Genomic DNA, 20,484 nt, shown 5'->3' on the forward strand with positions numbered 1-20,484 from the left:
GCTTTCATCCACTAGATTGAAATCAGATCGGTTGAAAGAATACCACAAATTCATTTTGGATGAGACAGCCCAGGAACACACTGGGGGCTGGGGATCAGTGGTAGGGCACAATGACCTGAGTAAGTCCAGCTCTATCAGCCTGTTTGCAAAGATGAGAGTTGATCTCACAGTTCTTCTTGCAGAGCCCTCCCCTCTGGGGACACTTCTCCTTCAACCCAGAGGGTGGGCCAGGCTTCCCTGGTGCTCATCAAGCCTGGAGACCTCATCTATAAGGTAAAAGAGGCATGGAGAAACAAGTGGGAAATGTGGGTCATGAGCCAAGCCCCCAGCCCTGGCAATACAAGGTTGCTGCCATCTCGTGGCTGGCTTTGGCCATGCAAAGGTTACTGGGTACATTTTTCCATCTGGAAAATTTTGCATTGAGATAAAATCTTTCCTGGAAGTAAGTTTCAGCTGGAGGGAGCAGGGGGTAAACAGCAGTGCCAGTGGTTAGACCCCATGGGGCCATGGCACTTGGGTATCACAGCTTTGCTGTTCACGGGAGGTCTCCTGCTTAACTTGCACTAGCTGCTCACCCCTGTCTGGGGTGGCTCCACCATAGTAACCCTTTTTCTGTCAGGCCATCACTTCCTTGTGCCCTATAACCTAAGGAGACAGGAGACATCCCTGTTGCTGTCGAGAGACCCTGGATTTACCGTGCACATGCAGCAGTCAATGCGTGTGGCCATTCAGCCTGACCTGCACGAAGGTCTGGTTCTGGGAAGGGAGAAGATCTACAGGGAAACAGAAATATGCTGGGATCAGATGGGATGAATATGGTCTCCAGTACTGTTTCTTTTGGCATCTTTCATTGAGCTGTGGTGCTGTTGCAGGGATTTGTACTGTGAATAAAGTACAAATGGAGGAGAACCACATGGTCACTGTTTCTTCCCCTTCCAGCCTCTCTGCAGAGCTCAGCAGCGTGCACAGACCTTGCAAGAAGTGTGTGAGCAGCCCATATTCCCCATGGGATCTCTATAACCATCTTGAAGCTGCTTCCTCCCAGGCAGGAGAAAGGCAGGAGAACAGTGTCCCAAAGAGACCCACCACCAGAAAAACTTCTCCTGACAGCTCACCAGAGACCATACTGAAGCAGAGAGCTGGCTGCACTGCCTTCAGCAGAGCTCTTGTAGGCGGTGTCTTGCGGACACTCGCCTGAGGATGCCTCCTCCTTCCTTGTGTCTAACCCTGGGAATAGGCTCCAACTTCCCCGTCTCCCTTCCGGGATGCTGCAGGTTCTGCAGCCGCACAATTCACCGGGAAATACAGGAACAAGAGTTGCAGAGAAAGAAAAAACTGCCAATACATTTGGTATTTCCATGGTGTTTGCTGGTTACTGCCAGGCTTTTCTCTTTGACTGGTACATATTGTGGCTCACGTCACAGAAACTAAAGTGAAATACTTAAACAAATGAGTCCTCTTGAGAAGGCTCCAGGCAATGGGGAGATGACTGCTCAGTGATCTGTGCAGCACCCTGGGTACACAGGGAGTTTCCCGTAGTGATAAGACTACAAAGGAATATTTATTTATCTGGATACTTATTCAGCTTTCATCTCTGGCAGTGTTTCTCAATCAGCCATTTCAAAATGTTTTGCCAACACTAATTAACCCTCGCAGCACCTCTGTGGTAGGGATCAGCATCCCCACGTCACAAACAGGGTGACTGAATGGAGAAGACAAGTAACCACTTCACATCACAAACTGGTGACCAAGGAGTGGAGAATACAAGTAATCCCTTCAAGAAAGAAATGAAGGGAGCAAAGAAATAACGATATCCTGAAATCCCAATCCCATGTCCTAACAAAACCACCTCCTACAAGCCCCCGAATCTGCAGCCATCCTGTTGGAAACGTAAGCAGCAACCTGCCATTCTTACCATGCAAAGTGCCTGTCTTTCTCAGCTGTGCACCGAGGAAGCACTGCCGGACATTTAATAAGCCCCAAAACCATGGTGCCCTGGAGCAACATTACACAACCCAGAAATCCCTAACGAGCCACAGCACTGGTCAGCTGCACAGCCTATGCCACCAGGCAGATTTTGCCATGATGTTGCACATGCTATTTATTCCATTCATTAACCAAGTTAATGGTGGCTAAGAATAGACTCTAGATGTCCTTCTGGCCTTAAAAACTTCTTTGCCCTCAAGGAAATGCAAAGTCTAAGTGGCTTATGGCATGTGTGGGACACGAACAATGAACCAAAGCTATGAAGAGCTTGCACATTTCCAAGAACTCACAAAATACATCTCTGCTTTTAAATAATCTGTGTTCCAGTTTGGGGAAATAAGTGTTTAGCAAGGATAGCACAGAACAGAGCAATGGATATATAAAAGTATCATTCATTGATATAGAGATTATGCCAGACGGAGCCATAGCTGTTCAAATGTCTTAGTTTTCTGTTATCTATTTCTGTGATGTTACCACTGCAGCAAATTCGCAATTCTGTAATAAACTGGTATTTCTGAACAAAGACCACTTGATATTATGCCTATAGAAAAATGCATCTTAAGTACAATTTATTCCTGAATTTTTTTTTTTGGTAATGGAAATTATTCTATAGTCTCATTTTTTATACATACTTCCCAATACATTTGGGAAATTTCCCAAAACATACTAAAGATAGCACTATGTTTTCTGTATCATTGCTAAAAATCAAAGCATTCACGTGCAGAATAAAGAGAAATTTCTTTCTGTATAAGCATTTTCCTTCTGTTGCCTGAATCCAGTCTCTTGATAATCAGCAATTACAGAAAAGAACTATAACAATCAAATGGGAGTTTGCACTTACAGAAAATCATGCTATTTATTGCATGAGTTATTCAGATGGAGAAAGCTGTTTGGAAACCTATCGGTAAATGAAAGAAATGGCTATTTCAAAAAACTGAAATTGTATTAACAGAAAGTCTAAAGAGTCTAGAGAAGAACACGATCCATTTGGAACTGATTTGGTCTTCTCAGAAACAGGAAAGAGTAAATATGGGATTTAAGGATCTTTTCCTCCATTAAAATGTATTACTTATTTTATCAAATGATCTTTAGAATTATATGATATTTTGGAAGGTGATATTTGGGTTTCTACAGCACTATTGACTTGGGGAACCTCCAGTAAATGACAGTTCATTCACCCATACCACACATAGTCTCCAAACTGTGACAGTTCAGAGTTCAGAAAGAGAAAGACCAAGGCAGAAGCTATGAAATGATAAATTACAGTCGTTTCCACAGTCAGAGGCTCCGGCTCCCATTTCCTCCCCACTGCTTTGCTTGCAGAGATGGGGTTGAATACCCGATTCCCAGGCCATGTGGACTGAAATAATGAATAAAGAACCCAGCAAGCCAGGGAGACCTCTTACACCACAGAAGTTTTCTTCCTTTTCCATCCTGACATCTAGTTTGAACTTCAGCGAGCTGCCTGCTCAGGAGACCTACCGATGTCCCTGCATTGCAGCCAGGCAGGTGATTTTGTGAAGCCTCCCGTGGCGGCCGGGCTCCGGGAGGACCCACCTGGCTCAGCCCCACTCCATCGGGGCAGGGACACTTGTCCCGGCTGCAGGGGACCCAGGCCTAAGGCCAGAAGGGAGCGGTGCATCCCTCCCGTGCCTGCGGGATGCCGCCCGGCAACCGGAGCGCAGGTTTCCATGGCAGCGCAAACAAGAGAGGGGAGAAAGCCAGGAGCTGAGCCGAGCCGGCCACATCCACACCCACGTCCCCATCTGACCGCGGCCCCCCGGCGGAGAGGAGCCTGGAGGAGCTCTCCTTTGGGTGAGAAACCAAAAAATAAAGGGGGTGAGGGCAATCACAGCAATTTCTTTTCCGTTTTCCACATCCGATACAGCGTCTCGCTCAGACAAGTGGAGGTGCTGGCGTGTGTCACTGGGAAATCACAGGCACTAACCATCTCCTTCTCCACGTGCGAGTGGGGGGATGTGTATTGGGAAATGGGGCACATCTGTCCCTGGAAGAGTTGCTCTGTAGCTCAAAACTTGGAGTGGTTTCCCAGCAAGCGTAACGAGCCTTCTCTGCAAGCGGTGGCATCGTTTAAATCATTTGAGTGTATAAAACATATGCTCATCCAGTGCTCTGGGAACATGGTGTATGGATTTTATTGTATTATTTTTTAGAACTGTCTGCATGTTTACTCTGGCATATTTTTTTCTGTGCAGCAGCTTGATGCTAGGGAAAAGCACTGAATAAACGTTTCGGTAAATTAAAACCATGAATGCCTTATCTATTGATTCACATACCACTGGCCGTTGGTATGTAGCTGCTGAAACATAAAAATGTCAGAGGCAGTGAAACATATGCTAAATTATTCTAGCAACAAAGCAATTTTTTATTTGCATTATTGAGCTTAATAATTATAATTAGCACAACTAGTGCTTCTGTAGCTTTTGGCATTATTTCCAAAGTGATGTGCAAAAAATCTATTAAAAAAAACCCAACAAACTCAAACCATAAATACCTTGACAAAATGAATATTTGTAAGTTAATTTTCGAAACAAATTCCTATACTTTGCTAAAATTATATTATAAAGCACTTTTTATCTCCGAGAGTTTCACTGAGAATTATTTTCCATGTGCCAGTATCCTCTGTCTAGTCCTGCTTTTCAGTCCCATTCCCTGTAGCAGGAATTTAAATCAACCACATGAACGAGAGGATTTTTATGAGAAAGGTTTTAGATTACAGAAGTCAAGGTGTGCACTAAGAGGGCTGAACATCCAGGTGTTTGCTGCAACTGCTCTGCATATTTCACAAAGTGTATTCAACTGAACGCTGCAGGCATTTGACTGCCTTCCTACCCCTGCCCTGATGGGTTTTTTTCCAAAACTCGCATCATCAGCAGGGGTTATGTTGTTCCAGGACGTCGATGAGGGACCCCTAGAGAAAAACATCCCATTAAGTTACGCAAAGCTTAGAGAGACGTGAAATCTAAGCAACCAGTCAAGGAGGCTTTTGGAAAAGGTACTTCAAGAATTGAAAAAGAGAGAGAAAACATTTGGGATGTATTCAAACAGCCTAAATTCTACCTCAGCCTCTGTGCCTCATCAACAGTGAAAGTTTGACACCTCCAAAGAATAAGATACTAATTGGGCAGCTGCAGAAACACAGCCAATAGGAAACACAAAGCACCAAGGACGTACATGGAAATTAGGCCAGATGAGTTTAGCTCAAAATACATAAAAACTGGAGGCTGTTCAGAGCAAAAAATGATACTCTAAAATAGCCTTAAAACTAGTGCAAGCGCAAGAGGATATTTTCTGCTGTGTCTTATACCAGTGCAGATCAGGAGTGGTCCCAGCAGCACAATTGTATCAATTGAACTAATACCTCACTGGGACCCAGCTTGCTACCTTTGTTGATTAGAGGACAACTTCAACAACGGTCTATCTGTTCTTTGTAAGTGAGATCATTACAATTATGCCTTTTCCCCTAGGACCCATAGCAAAGACTACAAAAAGAGGCTGGATTCAGAGAAACAAAAACCTAACCTTCAACAGTTTGCCAGCCTAAAATTAAACACGACAGAGTTCCCTACAGCATGTCTGTGCTGTCCAACAATCACTCAGCCTTATCGCAAGAAACCCACAGTGCCGAAGCAATTTCTGGTAAGAGCTTTAGGGAGTAAAAATGTTGCTTGTGAACCAGCAATGGAAGGATGAAAAAGTATGAGTGTGGATCGGAACTGGAGATGTGGGTGGAACAAGAGGCAAGGGACTTGAGTTGCTTGTTATATCCAAATTGTTTTGTCTTTGCTTTCCCATCGGTGTGTGCGTAAGGAGGACTGTGATTTACACAGCTTTCACATAAGCCAGGGATGAACATCTCCTTTTTGGGGTCAGATCACAAATATTTTCCAGTTTACTGAAGCTTTTTGTTAGTTCCTACAGATACAAAAGACTCAGTGGTTAAGGTCCAGAAAGCCCCTAGGCCCATCACTGCTGTAAAACCTACTGCATCAGTTATTGGCAGGTCCCAGTTGATTGTTTTGTTTATGGTTTTCCTTGGGCCAGGGTCAAAGATGCCATCTCCACGTACAGAGTCAACATCTAAAAGTCTCTCTTCCAAACCTGGAATGGAAACCCAGCTTGTGCTGTCAGGTAAAGTCATGATGCTCCAGCAGGTTTTTGTTGTTAGGTCCAAGGAGAGGCCTGTATTCGGACTCTTCTGCCCATGATCAAATGAAACAGGTAAAATAGCTCCAGACTTAAAAAAATCCCTGGCTGAAATCGAGTTGATCAGCAGATATGGTCAAGTGACATAAACTGTACAGAGGTCTCGTTATATCACTGGCTTCTTATAAGCCCTATCCAGCTCCCCACTCTTGGTTCAGCATTGTTAGGTATCTGCAGCTGTGAGCACAGCTGCCCACCCTTCAGGCATTATGCTGCAGAGCCCCTTTGCACTGGGTCTTGATATTCTGCCTCACGTCTTCTACATCCTCACCCATTTTTTGCAGAAAGCCCAGAACAGGATGAAGAAAACCCAATGAAAAATCCATTTACAATTCCTCCAGATATCGATATTTTCTTAATAAGGGACAAGGAAAGAAAAAAGGCTAAGGCGGTACGTATACATGCTTTAGGCCAACGTATATACAAGCAGTTCACTAGGGCAGGCAACCAACCAATATAATACCAAAATTTAGTGCATGACAGAAATAATTGCTGCCAAATTCAGCTGAGATTCTGCCAGATCAGCTTCAAGTCCACTGAAGTCCATGATGAGAGATTAGCTTTACCAAGAGCAGATCTGAGCCCAGGCTTGCTGGTTGCTAGTGCAAAATCTGGATATTGTCACTCTGTTTGCTTACTTCAAGGTAGATTTACCACTCACTCCTGTTCCTGGAGAAGATAGCTGCCAGTGCTGTTAGCATTGATTTCTACATAAAACTTTGGTGCAAGATCTCTTGCTTCCCACTTCAACAGGCTTGGCTTTCTCTTTGGAAAGCTGTATTCCAATGTTTGATGTGACCTTCTTCTGAACTGCCAACAAAATGAATGCCTAGGAAGAAGGACAACATGGGTTTCATGCCTTAGGTTTCTTTCCATAACATAGGGAATTGCAACCCACCAGACCAGGTGTCAGGTCTCAGGAATGTCTTCCTTATTTCTGCAGTGGACTTTCCTTAGGGCATGCAATCCAAAAGGGGTGGGAAGTCATGGAGAGGTTGTCACATCTCTGAGAGGTCTGATTATTGCACATGGTTGCAGAAGCCAGGCAGTAGTGTGGAAGCAAGAGGTCTTTGTTTCTAAATCACAAAGGGAGGGCTCCAAACAAGCTTAAGCAAGCCTCGTCACCTCACATTGATGACTGATAGTCTGGTTTTAGCTTGGGTTGAGCGTCACCGTATAAGTATCAGGAAGGGCTTAGGAAGAAGTGCACTAAGGATGTCTGCTGAGTGACATCTTCAGCCTAACCCATGCCCAAACTGTGCAGAGTGCAATGAATTACACTTCAGCCCATGTGAAAGACTGAGCATGAACAACCTTTTACCCTCCAGAAAGCTCTGGAGTGGGTGTGAATAGATCCTCTCAATCCGAACTTGAGGGTTTACATGCCTTTGTGAAAGTTGGACTGAATTGGTATTGAGCGTGGGCTGTCCTGTTCCCTTTCACCACGGGCCTTTAAAGATGAATCTCTGAAAATTTCCATTCTCCCCCAGGAATAATCCAGGAAGGAAAAATGAGGACACTGAGTAGGTACAAACTGTCACAGCTGGTGGCTAGATGCAGAATACAAATCAACAAACTAATGAGAACAAATGCTAAGAAATGAAGTGTTTCAGTTGCCTCAAGAGAGAATATCATTGGAATTAGTCAGATAAACCAAGCAAACATGCATCAGCAGGATATCAGTAGCCTGCAAATTTCTAAACGGTGAATAACCACTCATGTCTTTAAAAACCACAATAATCAAACTGTCCGCATAACTGACTTCTCATAGGAACGTGAAAGGATGAAGACCATGAAAATCCATGAGAAAATTACTTACTCCACTAAAATAAAAGCAAAGCAAAAAGGGCTCAGGAAAGCTCTGCAAAAGGAGGAAGAAGAGGAGGGCAGAAAACAGGCAACAAATGAAGAGAGACTGAAAAGCCTTCAGGAGAGTCTTTCATGGAAGATAACAACTAAAAAAGGTAGGGAACAGTTACTATCTTTGTAGTGGTGCTGCTCAGCTGGGTAACAGCCTAAAGTGAAAATCAAAGAGGGGGTGGGAGTAGCAGTTAGTTGTAGCTGACTTTGGTGAGCTCTTGCAGACACAACAGGTATATGCTGCATCTTGCCAACCTCTGTGCGGCTGGGCCACCTCCATCTCATGCATTTACGTACAGAGCATGTATCACCCCCACGGCAGTAGCCTGGATTCCACCATCCCCTATGGTCTCTGCCGTAGCTGTGAGCTCTGGGAATCAGCTGGGAGTCAGCTGAGAGTTTGCAGGACCTCATGCCATGCAGACATTTCCACTAAGATGACCTAAAGTTGGATTTTAGTGGATGTGGGCCTAAATTTTCCGCCTCTGACATGAGGAGTAGCTTTGCCATTAATGTCTAGAGGACATTGACCTTTGTAAGGGCCAGATTCTCCACTCCATTCTACCTGGTTTTACTCCACTAAAGCCCATATGAAACTGATCCTAAACAAGGTCAAAACTATAATAAAATAATCAGCATGCCCAGCTCCAATGCCAACCACATCCATACTCACAGCAGCCTCCATATTCACTGTGTTTTGCGTTGGCCATATTTCCCCCCTCTAGTCTGATCAACTTTATATCCTCATTTCAGATTACCCACTAGAAAAAGAGACCTTCCATGACTACATAAATGACAGAAGAGAGATATTTTTACTTGAGGTACTTGGCTTTAAGAATGTTACTTTCTGTTCATTTAATTATTCTTCCCTGTGTTGCTTTATTTTGCTTTTTTTCCTCTGAGATCCATTTCCTAGAGATCATACCAAGGAGGCACACATCAGACCTCATGAACTGATTGTCCAAGTCCTGTGTTCATAGTCTATAGCCCAGCAATCCCCAACCAAGAAAGGAACATAGGACATTCGCACCATCCAGTAACAGCCATGCAACTGTTTCATTTGTGAGATGCACAGATATACTGACCTTTTGGCTCCTGTTGTCCTGTACATAAATTATAGCTGGGAGCCATTCTGAACTCAAAATAAGGGAGCCGTGCTGGAATGTCCGCATTATTCACCTCTATTATTGTGCTGTTACACAACTGAATCAATCTTTGTCAGCCAGGAGTTAATGCAGTGTTGGGACTTCTGGATTCTGTCTTTAATTTCCCTGGTTATTTGCTATGTTACTTCTGAAATATCTCCTGGCCTCTATGTACCTAGTTTACACTAAGACACATAACTGGGTTTGAAATCCTTATCCTCTCTGCCAGCAACTATAAGGTAATAAGGTAACCAAGAACCAGGCTAAACCAACACACCTTTAAAATCAACCTACCAATGTGACTGTGTTGCCTTTTGGGTTCATTTCAGTATGCCATAGCAGTAAAGCGAGATGAGATTCAAAGGATGGAGAACGTAGCAAAGAAGGAGGAAAGAAAACTGGAAAAAGCTGCATACTACCTGGAGAAGGATGCTGCCATGTTTGATGACTTCCTGAAGGAGAACCATAAAAACTCTGTTCAAGCCCTGAAAATGTAATGGAAGTTGAGGGAACCACCCGTGTGCTCTTTTGCGCTGGACACAGGAGGTCTTTTTCTTGACCTCCCTGCAGGGTTTTGGCTAGCAAATGCTCTATGTCTGAGTTTGCCCAGAGTTACAGACCTGGGGGCACTTTCTCCCCACACATTCAATGAAAGAGAGGAAGGAGAACAATAGCTAGGGAATCCCCTCATTGCAAAAGCCCTTGATTTGGCTGCAGCAAGGAACCTGCTGTTGACCTCACCACTTCCATTCCTCTCACAACACCCTTACGAGAGGGAGATGCTTCTGCCCAACCCCTCACAGCAGGAACAGTCCCCTAAGTGAAGCAAGTTGAGCACTTTGGCCCATTACAGGTATCACAAGGGCAGAGCCGCAACTGATGCTCAGCAGCAGCCAAATTAGGGAGGCCGTACCCTGGAAGCTTTGCTCTCTTTGCCAAGACAAGCAGGGCCTTCAGGCAGGAGCCAAGCATCACCTGGGATACATCTATAAGACAGATCTCTACCACTCCCCCCACATCTTTTTCTCTGTTTTATATGCACCTTAATTCACTACCCACTTACTGTTAAATTGTTTTATGGCTTATGTTTATGCACTCTTCCCTAGTGCCGAAAAAGAAACCACAGCAAAGACAAAGAAAATAACAGAGATCCAGGCAATCACATCCCAAATAGAGAACCTCCAAAGGTAACGGTTGCACACTATTCCTGCCTAGCCTTTAATAGCCCCTACAGTGCTATACCCTCACAGCCCTCAGGGAAAAAGGGAATCGGGGAAAAAGATTTCTAAAAATGTTCAATTTTAAGAGTCAAAATGTTTCAGCTTTTGTTTTCCAAATGCTGACTTTGTTTCTAAAACAACTCAACTGTTTTTTTAATGATATTTTTAAAAAGTATAAATATTCCAAAACCACAATTAAATGCCTCGTCTCAGATTAAAAACCAAACAAAACTAAGTAATACATTTTAATGGTGACCTGGGGAAAGATGAAAAAAAAATTTTAATTCCCATTATGAGTTGAGCTGGCAAGATTTCTCATTCATTTTCAAGTAAAAATTCCCAAACTAGCAAGCCCAGTGCCATAGCAAGGGTCTGGCCACAGAGATGTGATCAGACAACTTCCACATGAGGGACCACAGAGAGCACGCAGGGCAGCTTCCCATTAGTCTTTGCACGTCCATGAAGACTTGTGCCCTCTTGCCCCTTCTCTGGGTGAAGCTGAATATCAAGAGTTAGAAAGAACCTATTCAAACAGGGGCTTTCCTCCCTGCTAACAAACTTTGTCTACTTCTCTCAACCCAGTGATATATCCAGATTCAAGAATACTCTGCAGGAGTACAAGATGTACAGGGACTTCCTCTATCAGCTGTCTCCAAAAGAGTGGCAGGAGGAACATGGAAAAAAGCACACAAAGGAAAAGGATTTGAAAACAGCATCCAAAGCTAATGAAGAAAGTGCCTCGCCTCCCACCACCGCAGAGCAGGGTGAGTGCCCGGGAAGAGCTGCCCACTCCTCACTGGGGCGGCCCCATGCTCTAAGTGTACATCTCTTTTTGTCTCCAGGCCAGGGTCTGACAGCCAGGACATACGCTGCCAGTCCCTATAGTACCAGTTATATAGATGTGCCAAGTTCCCTGCTGTCTTCAAAAAGTTTGGATTTCAGGTCATTACATGAGATCAGGCCACAGCTCAAAAACTTCCTGAAGCCTCTATCAACAAGAAAACTGTAAGTACACGACAATGCAAACAACAGACTTAAGTACCGTAGAGTATACTGGGAGTCAGTATAGAGGAAACCCACTCCTCACCGTCGCTGTGAGCATACTGAGGTCTAGGTCTTCCTGGAACAAATCAAAATACCAGTAGAAAGCCTTCAGGTGTGCAAGTCAGTACCTTTGTAGCTACTCCAACAGAGCTCCATTCTCAAATCCTCTGCTGAGAGCCTTGCCCAAAGAATTTGGGCCTTGAGGTAACCCCAGAAGGAATCATAGACCTTGGGCATTTGTCCTGGAGCAAAGGTTCTCTGTGGCCTATTTGAGGCTGAGATACTGCTTCCCACTGTTGGTCACAGCCGCCATGCTGTGTTGTTTTGCCATTAATGAAGGTCCAAGGTCACTGTAGACCCGCATTGCATTGACTGTCTACTTTAGGTAGGAGCCTTCAGACAGCGTACGCTGGGATGCAGGCAGAGTAACGCTGCTGTAATGTCGGCAGGGCCAGCCTGAGAAGGGGGGGCAGGTGGGAGTATGAGACAAGTATGACCAGCTCCAGCTTCTTAGGTAAAGAAAGCAATATTCTGGAAAAGCAAAGCGTGAGTGGCTGGCGAGTCTCCTAAGGCCAAAAAACCTGGCTATCAATAGAGTTTGAAGTAAGTCATTGCTTGCAGAGCCATTTCCTCTGCCTCCACGCAGAGCGTTGCGGGTGCCAGGCTCTCCCAAGCAGGGCTGCCATGTGCCACCCCTCGTGAAGCCACTGCAATCACTGGGCTGCTGCCACATGGCAGGAACGATGCGGACACAAGTGGGGCTGGCACTAAGATGATGCAAACGGAGGTTTTTCACCCCTCCATGGCACAGGGTGGCAGGTGCAAGTAGAGGTGATGGGCAGGCTCTGCTGCCAACATCAGCCAGGCACCTCTTGCCTTGCTCTTCCAGCTCTTGCGCTGGCCTGTTCCTGGGGCTGAGCAGGCAAGAAAGTAGGCCGCACTGCTGGTTAATGGTAGTAGGCTGTGCAGAGGAAGAAGCACTCAACAACCTTCTCCCAGGGCAGGTAAGAACTGCAGACTCCCATAGTGGCTACACCGCGTTGTATAGGAGCCATACCACATCCCACACGGATCACAAGGCTTTCTCTACACTTGCTATGCTGCTGCCTGAGCCTTTTTAATAAGGCTCTCACCTCTGCCTTCTCATTGCCCAAGAGCCAAAGCCTCCCATAGAGTTTAAATGCGTTTGGATCAACACCCTCAGTTCAGGCTCATGCGTCATGTCCCGACCCTGCTGGCCAGCAGAGCCCGGGGCAGCTCAAAAGGCAGCTTGCCTGTGGACAGACGTAGCTCCCACGCTGTGTATTTGTGTGACCCCTAACTCGACTGACCCCCAAATAGCCCACAGCCACGGGGGCCAAACGTGTGAATGTGCAAAGGACTGTTCAGGAGCAAACAGCAACAGCGAACAACAGTGTTTATAATTCACTAACGAGGTCTGCTTTGAGCTATCATTTCTCTAAGGGTCTGATACACAAAATGCTTTTTCAGAAGCTCATTGGAGGATGCAGAAAGTGAAACCTGCTCGGATGAAGATGAGGTCAGAAGTCTCGTGTTGAAATATTTATACTTTCTGTTTGTCCTGTGTCATTTATTCATGTTACTAATTTCTCTCCCCTTCTAACCATTCATTATGGTATTGAGGAGTTACTGTAGCCAATAATTACAAATGTATGTTTATACATTCATAAATGTTCATGTTTTAGCAACACATATTATAAATACCTTAGTTTAACTTTCCTCCTCCATTCCAAAAACCTACCATCATCTCAAAGCTTGCCATCCCCCAACAAGATATGACATCATATAACGGGAGATTTTGAAATTAGTGAAGTTACTGTTTTATGTCTGAAATTGAAGTTTTCCCACTCACAGATATTTGCACCACTTGTTACTCCCCAAAATGCACCTTGTTTTAGGGGTGAGCTACTGAGGTAATGTAAAACTACACACATGGCAGGAAGGTGGGAGACGTTTGTATGTGGACAGTTGTGGCCCTCTCCACATGGGAGAGCATTTGAACAGCCAGGGCTGGTGCAGACCAAGCTCCATGTAGTTCAATGGAAAAGAAGCTAGAGGAGGACAAAAACTCATCACATGTGTTTTCCACTCCAGGAGCCTGAGTTGTATTTTACTGATCCCCAACAACTGCTGTCTATTTTCACGGAGATGGAGGAAGAGAACTTGTCCTTCATCCAGAATTCCCAGGAGATCGAGGAAAGTTTGGACAAGGTCCAACACACTTTCATCACCACACATGAAAGCATGTAAGTGTGATTCTGCAAGTGGTGGGAAGGGGTCCCTGTGCCCCAGCTTTCAAACGTGAGTGACCCCCTCTTCCCCCCACTAGCACCTCGCCACCAGGCTGCATGCTGCGGACCACAGGTAACGCTGTTCACGCAGCACACAACAAAGAGTCTCTTTCTCATACCTCAGAGCCCAGTTGCAGCCCAGGCAACTCACCACCTTGTGAGCAACCAGGAAGGTGGCCCACCTACATAGTTTAGGAGATAGGACCTGAGCGTGGGACTAGTTCCTTAGTCCTCAAGGGTCATCCCAAGAAGGTGGCCCACATACATAGTTTAGGAGATAGGACCTGAGCATGGGACTAGTTCCTTAGTCCTCAAGGGTCAGGCTGGGGAACTGATGCATTTAGCATCCCAGTGTAGACATAAGCCAGAAGTACCGCGTAATTCTCATAAAGAAAGATCAAAGGAAGAAACAAGGCATGTCCTAGAGTGATCCAGACAGCACGTATTCTGACTCAGTGCAAACTCTTCTTAGAGGAAGCCAGCAGGGAACCAAGTGTAATTGCAATATAGTACTTCAGTGGCAGGTAGACACACATATTCCCATTTAAAGTGTAGCTTATCCCCTTGTGAAAGTTTTTAAAGGTAATCTGCTTCCCCCATTGACTTATTAAAAAATCTTGAATGTTTAGCTATGCTACTTCTCCCTCTCCCACACCAGCGCAGTAACTGTTATTCCAGAAAAATCACAAGTTCCCTCTGCTCCCAGAGCTGTGGGTGCAAGTTCCCCAGAAATGGCATGAAGTGTTACCTCCCTCTGCCGGCAGCAGGAGGGACGGTCCCAGGCTGGAAAGCAGCAGAGGAGTCGTGTGTTTCAGAGATGCCCTTTTAAAATACCTCCTTTCTCTTCTGGCCTAGGGAGAAAAAGTTAGCAGAGCTGAAACAGCAGGTAGTCACCCTCAAATCCTCCATCGCCAAGGAAGAAGAGAGAGTAGCAGATCTGAAGCTCAAAGTTCACCTCTTTTCCTCTGGAGAATACAAAGCTGATGACCAGGTACATCCTGAGATCAAGGCGAGGGGGGTCAGCGCGCGCGTAAACCGTTCCTCTCCACCAGCCATATCCACCCTGGGAAAAGAGCGGACAGCGGGTAGCACTGGGGAGGGATCAGCACCGTTTCTCAGCAATGGAGCTAGAGCAAGGGCAGGTTTGGGGCACTGCTGAGGCAGCAAACTGGGGCAAATGTGTCTGCTCCATGCAGCTGCTATGAAGTGGGAGTAGGGCTCACAGAGGCAACCGGGCAGCTGCAACCTGTCCCAGGCCACAGCAAAGCTGGGAAGATGAGACCAGCAGAAGAATGGCTCAATACAGCCATCTATCCCAGGCACTGGTGCTAAGCAAACCGGGAAACAAGCAATTGAGTCTTGCTGAGGCAATTAAAGCGTACTGATTTCCTTTGCTTTTGGAGGGATGTTGTGGTTCTACTGGGCGGAACCCAGCCGTGCGTCTCACCATATCTCCTCTCACTTCTAGGACAAAATGCTCACAAGTCTGAACAAGAAAGTGCTGGAAGTCTATTGCCACTGCACTGGAGAAAATGAAGCAAACCTGCAGACGGTGCAGATGCTAATGGTGATAGAAAAACAGCTCAATGATTTACTGGACAACCTGGAGAGAATCCCACCGGCAAAGATAGAACAGGCTGAGAAAGCCAAAAAAAAGGAACAGAGGATAAGGTAAGACAAGACCTCTTCTGGAAATGGGGCCTCTATTTTTAAATGTTGACAGCCAAAAGAAAAGCCACTGAAAAAGCCAAGTTTGTCAGATCAACTCAGGAAACTAACAGCAATCTGAAAGCCCATGTGACCAATCCATCCCATTTTACTTCTTTAAGGGTTTCACATTCATAGTACCTGCATCTCCCAATCAGCGAGCAGCAGCCCACAGCTACATTAGAAAAGGGAAAAGTCTGGAAGAATTAAAAAAAAAAAAAAAAGAACAAAAAAATCCCCAAAACAGATTCAATGATGAGAATCATCATTTTAAGATGACAATTTGCAGTAAGAATATTTAAACTGATTAAATAGAAGATTACTCCTCTGTAGTTATTTAACACACTCAAAATCTGACATGCCCTGATATTTTGTCAGTCATCAACAGGTCCGTAAGGGCATTTGTTAGCAATGCCAGCTTTCAGATGTTTCTTCTACAAAACTCTTAACTTTAACTTGTATTATTAAATTAAATAGTAGCCAATTAAGACAATAAATTTAGGTTCCAAGATGAGACACATTCCTTTTGGCTCAGTTACACAATTTGCAAATGCAATTTCCCCTCACAAATAGCAAAGATGCAACTGGACAGCTGATTGTATCTGGCCATCCTCAGGTGAATCAGATCCAGCAGAGAAAAAAATAATAAAATAGTGTGAGGATTTAAAGCCAGAACAGTGACATTTCCCTCCTACTTACTCTCTTTCTCTGCATCTTTCTTCACCTTTGTAGTAGAAAGGGTGTGATGCTTCTTCCTGATGTTCTGTGAACAGTTTTGCACTCTTAACTTACCAAAGAAATGAGACACACATTTATTCTACTCTGGGGATGGAGGAGAAGAATTCAGGAAGGAATCTGACCCCCCAAATAAAAAGCAAAACCAACCAACCAAAAAAAAACCTTCAAAGGGCATTTAAAATTTTCCTGAAGATCACAAGGTTAAGAATTCATTTTCTCTCCACCGCAGTGTTCCATAGCTTGAGCTCATTTCTGTTCCAGCGCTTCATTTCCACAGGGAATTGGAGCAAGTTAACAGTATCAGCCTCCCCTGTGCCCATTTAGGCGAAGTGTAGCTCCGTGGGTGTAAAACCCTCCTACTCACATCTGTATGTTACAGACTTGGTTGCACTGGTGAGAACTTAAGACACAATAAGCGTCATTCACCCACAAAGCTGGTGAGCATCCTGGTCAACTGTAGAGCGTGAGTCACCTGCTGAAGGTGGTACAGAGCATGTCTGTAACAAAGAACAACTGTCCGACATCCCCATTTGCAAAGCTTGACATGCTTTTTCCACTCATCACTCTGGAAAGAGTAGGATCAACTGCACCAAGCGTTTCCCTCTTACCAACTTCACAGCAACAAACTCCGGCAGCGGCTATACCCAAACCCCTGTGCTCCCGTGGTCTTACACTGTTAGATGTAAGATGTAATGTAAAATGTAGTGTTAGATGTTGACGCTGTGTGTGTCAAAAGCATATCCCGTGTAGCTGCACGCCGCATTTAACCCATCCTTTATTTGCTCACTTCAAAAGGCTCAGAGAGGAAAAGCTGAGACAACAGAAGCAGCAGCAGGAGGAAAGATTGCAAAGGGCCCTGGAAAGATCGCAGGCAACTATAAAAAAAAAGGTAAGTGCAGTAACCCATAGGAACACCTCACCTCAACAGCCCACGTCAGAGAAGCTGGGGGTACTTCAACATCAAGCAGTAAAGGGAAGAGTGTCACTAGGGGCCTCCATAGCTGGGTGGGGATGGCACCCATACTCAGGTGTAGCCCAGTTTACAGGACTGATGTAACTTAAGCAACTGCTGGGAAGTGAGTTATACTGCGCATTATTCCAGCTCAGTGTTCTTCCATCATCCTTCTCCTATCTTTCTGTCTTGACCACATGGCCCCCTCCATTACTTGCCATTTTTCTCAGTAAGCTCATTTCAACTTGTTAACTTGGCAGTATTTAAAAAAGCATGAAAATCAGCAAATGAGGAACCGGGCAGCAGCAAGACACTCCTGACAATGGCAGCAAGACCCTAGATCAGCTCAGCCATACCATCAAAACCATACCTTTTTTAGCACGTTCTGCATTACGCCAAACTGAGCTTTGGCCCCTCAGGAGGCACAGTGCGGAGCTTCAGGCCATGGCTCCTGCTGCACAGTTCACAGGTCAACACGACAGCGAGGACATCCCAGTTCTGTCACACACCAAGCTGATGACAGTGTGGAAGATTGAGAACAGGCGCCATGAGTCCCTGCCCCTTTACCCAAGATAAGAGAGTTCTGCAGGCTCCCTCAGATACTTCTTCGGACTTCCAACTTCCTATCCTCTTGAGATAGTACAAATAAGGCTTTAGTCAGAAACCAGTTGCAGGTGCAACAGTACGTTGTAGAAGCTGAAGCACAATCACATGCACGGCCTTCAGGTGCTTGACACTCATTTTCTAATAGAAAAAACACACTTAATAGACACACTGAAACCTGCCTAGACAGCAATGGGCCATGGCCCCTCGCAGCAGGAGAGCCCAGCAGCTTGAAGCAGCTTTAGCTGCGTGGTTCAGACACGCTATTCCAACACAGCACTGATGCACACGCCTCTTCTTCCTCTGCAGAGCGGCAGGAGGCTGGTGTTTCGTTCCAACCCACCTGCCAGGAAAGAGAAGAAAAAGCACAGCCAAGAACAAACGGATAAGGAGAAAGAAGAACAATTCTATTATTTCTCTTGACAGCATAGCCTTAACCACAGCATGTACGGCTGACCCTGCTCTAGAATAAGTATTTCACCTGCATTCTGTTAGTCTTTGCTCAGTTGATGAACTTCACAGTCCCATGAAATTCCCCTCTTCTCCTACCCCAAGATCTTCTCCTACCCTAAGACTGGAGGGAAAGTTGCTGTGTCAGGCAACCCCTTTTACCCCCCTATTGATCTTTTGCCTAAGAAAATAAATTAAAATTCTCATTTTGCTTCTCAGGCTCATGCTAGCAACAATGCTTTTCTCATTCAGTTTTTGACACAAATAGCACTATCCCTACAAACCCAACTAGTGAGATCTATCACAGTCCTGAGTAACAATCTCTGTTAAGGCGTGACTAAGCCAGGCACCTGCCAGACATTTATTATAATCAAAAGTCTGTTGAAGGAGTATAAAAAACGAAGGCTATGCTTTAATCCAAAGGGTGGGTTTCATTATAGACTCCACCCCACTACTGTGGAAAAGATACAAGTGAAGGAAAAACACAAGCTCTGCAGAAATCAAGCTGCTAGCAATTAGCTTTATGTCAGATGCATCCATACAAAGAACAACACCCAGTGACAAACTGACCATAAAAAAGAGCTTTATTCACCCTTTTGCACCAGCAGTTCTTCAGGTATCCATTGCCAGCAATGGAGTTCAAGCCAAGTGATCCAATTTTCGGCCCCAAGAGGTTAGCACTTTACATTCACTTACAAAGCTGAGTGAGGTACATTGTCAGAAGTAAAAAGATTTGGTTGCAAGTCCCATAAAAAGATGGAGTGTTCCTTGGCCGTTTTAATAGATTATGAACTGGTATGGTCCTTGAGAACAGAATAATGCAGGCATTGGGAGCTCCAGGTGTCTCAGCTTCCAGGGTGACCACTAGAGCAAGACCCAGTAGTCCCTTCAGCATGATTCCTCCTCAACCTTTCTATCTCTTAGGAGCTGCAATCACAGCTACCAGGTAGAAGATCTCATCTACCAATTAGTTTGGTTTGGAAACCCAACCTGAGAGGGTTAAGAGATTCCCTGGACATACGCTGTAAACTCAGGATGAGAGGAACAGAGAGACCTCAATACTCAGTTAAGCTAAAGACAGAAAAATAAAACTGCTTCAACCAGAGGATATAATACTGCCTACAAATCAGGATCTAAAGTTGAATGTAACCTGTATGCTTTTTTTTCTCCCCAAGTCTTCAACCAAAAAAAGCATTTATCTGGACACATACATAGTTCAAAAGGCACAGGAAGTAAAAGCATTTCTGAATGACCTCATGTGAATTCAACATCAGTATAACTGTAAAATAAATAAATATGTGCAAGATTAGAAAGATCACAATGTTCTCCTGCATGACATATCTTATTTTGTAAAAAAAATACACATACGTGCATACACACACACCTCATTGAGAATAAAAAACAGTACATACACCCTTTTATCAAATTCCTATACATAATTTTATAGGCATTCAGTACATCACCATAAGAAACATTTAAATTACTACCTTAAAATGTAACCAAAGGGGTTTTTTTCCTATACAACCCTACACTTATTTAGGTGTCTGCAATCCAGATAAGTACAGTACGTACAACCTCTCTCCCCACCCCAAAAGAAACTGTAGTTTTTCAGTGGGGCAAATCTTCCTAGGTAACAATTCTTTTTCCCTCATAAAATACTCTGACAACTGCATATTCTGTAAACCAGCCGGAACCTCCATGTGCATGTGACACTCTGGGATATCAATAAAGAACAAGTGTTAACAGTGTTCAATTGAAAAAAAAAAAAAAAAAACCAACAACCCAAAATAAAAAGGTAGTGGCCAGTTTACACGTAACTTGGCAGCAGTTTATAGATGAGATAAAATCAAGGTGCTTAAATTTACGTGATGGTCAACATTCTTCCCAAAAAAGGGAACACAAAGATAAAACAAACCTCTCTCAGATGCTGTTGGACTCTTAGCTAATCACTTACAGTGAGTACAGTTCTATTGCAGTTTTCTTTTTCAAGTTTTGCTGGAAGAATTCAGCAAAGTATTTGGGACGCAGGAGCAAGGAAAGGGAGAAACTCAACATGAGCTACAAACTGATTCACAGCTAAGTTAACATTTAGAATCTAGCTTTCTAAAACAAAGATTTTAGAGCATCTCATTTTCATGGCATAGGACATTAATTTTGTTACATATGACACCTTATTCCAGTTTTCTGCCAAAACACAGGGGCCGAAACAATTATTTTCTTGTGTGTGGAAAACACTTGTA

The 20,484-nt window shown here is 44.5% G+C and overlaps 1 protein-coding gene across 1 annotated transcript; it reads left to right on the forward strand.

The window, feature by feature from the left end:
• Positions 1–6,113: 6,113 nt before the first annotated feature.
• LOC104079111 (coiled-coil domain-containing protein 37-like) lies at positions 6,114–18,217 on the forward strand. Its single transcript, XM_009581020.1, has 14 exons — positions 6,114–6,138; positions 6,498–6,604; positions 7,985–8,177; positions 8,827–8,894; positions 9,548–9,711; positions 10,325–10,405; positions 11,021–11,202; positions 11,281–11,443; positions 12,974–13,022; positions 13,598–13,749; positions 14,650–14,785; positions 15,263–15,465; positions 17,035–17,128; positions 18,104–18,217. Exons 1-14 carry the CDS (start codon positions 6,114–6,116, stop codon positions 18,215–18,217), a joined length of 1,731 nt encoding a protein of 576 aa, XP_009579315.1.
• Positions 18,218–20,484: the final 2,267 nt, after the last annotated feature.

The sequence above is a fragment of the Fulmarus glacialis genome, unplaced genomic scaffold (assembly GCF_000690835.1).
Source record: "Fulmarus glacialis isolate BGI_N327 unplaced genomic scaffold, ASM69083v1 scaffold9217, whole genome shotgun sequence".
NCBI lineage: Eukaryota > Metazoa > Chordata > Aves > Procellariiformes > Procellariidae > Fulmarus > Fulmarus glacialis.

Bases quoted from the DNA above. Each gene is read 5' to 3' on its own strand.
- LOC104079111 (XM_009581020.1), top strand. From the start codon at position 6,114: ATGGAAACCCAGCTTGTGCTGTCAG. The intron at 9,712-10,324 runs GTAATGGAAGTT...ACTCTTCCCTAG, and splicing joins TCTGTTCAAGCCCTGAAAAT to TGCCGAAAAAGAAACCACAG. The intron at 13,023-13,597 runs GTCAGAAGTCTC...TTTCCACTCCAG, and splicing joins CCTGCTCGGATGAAGATGAG to GAGCCTGAGTTGTATTTTAC.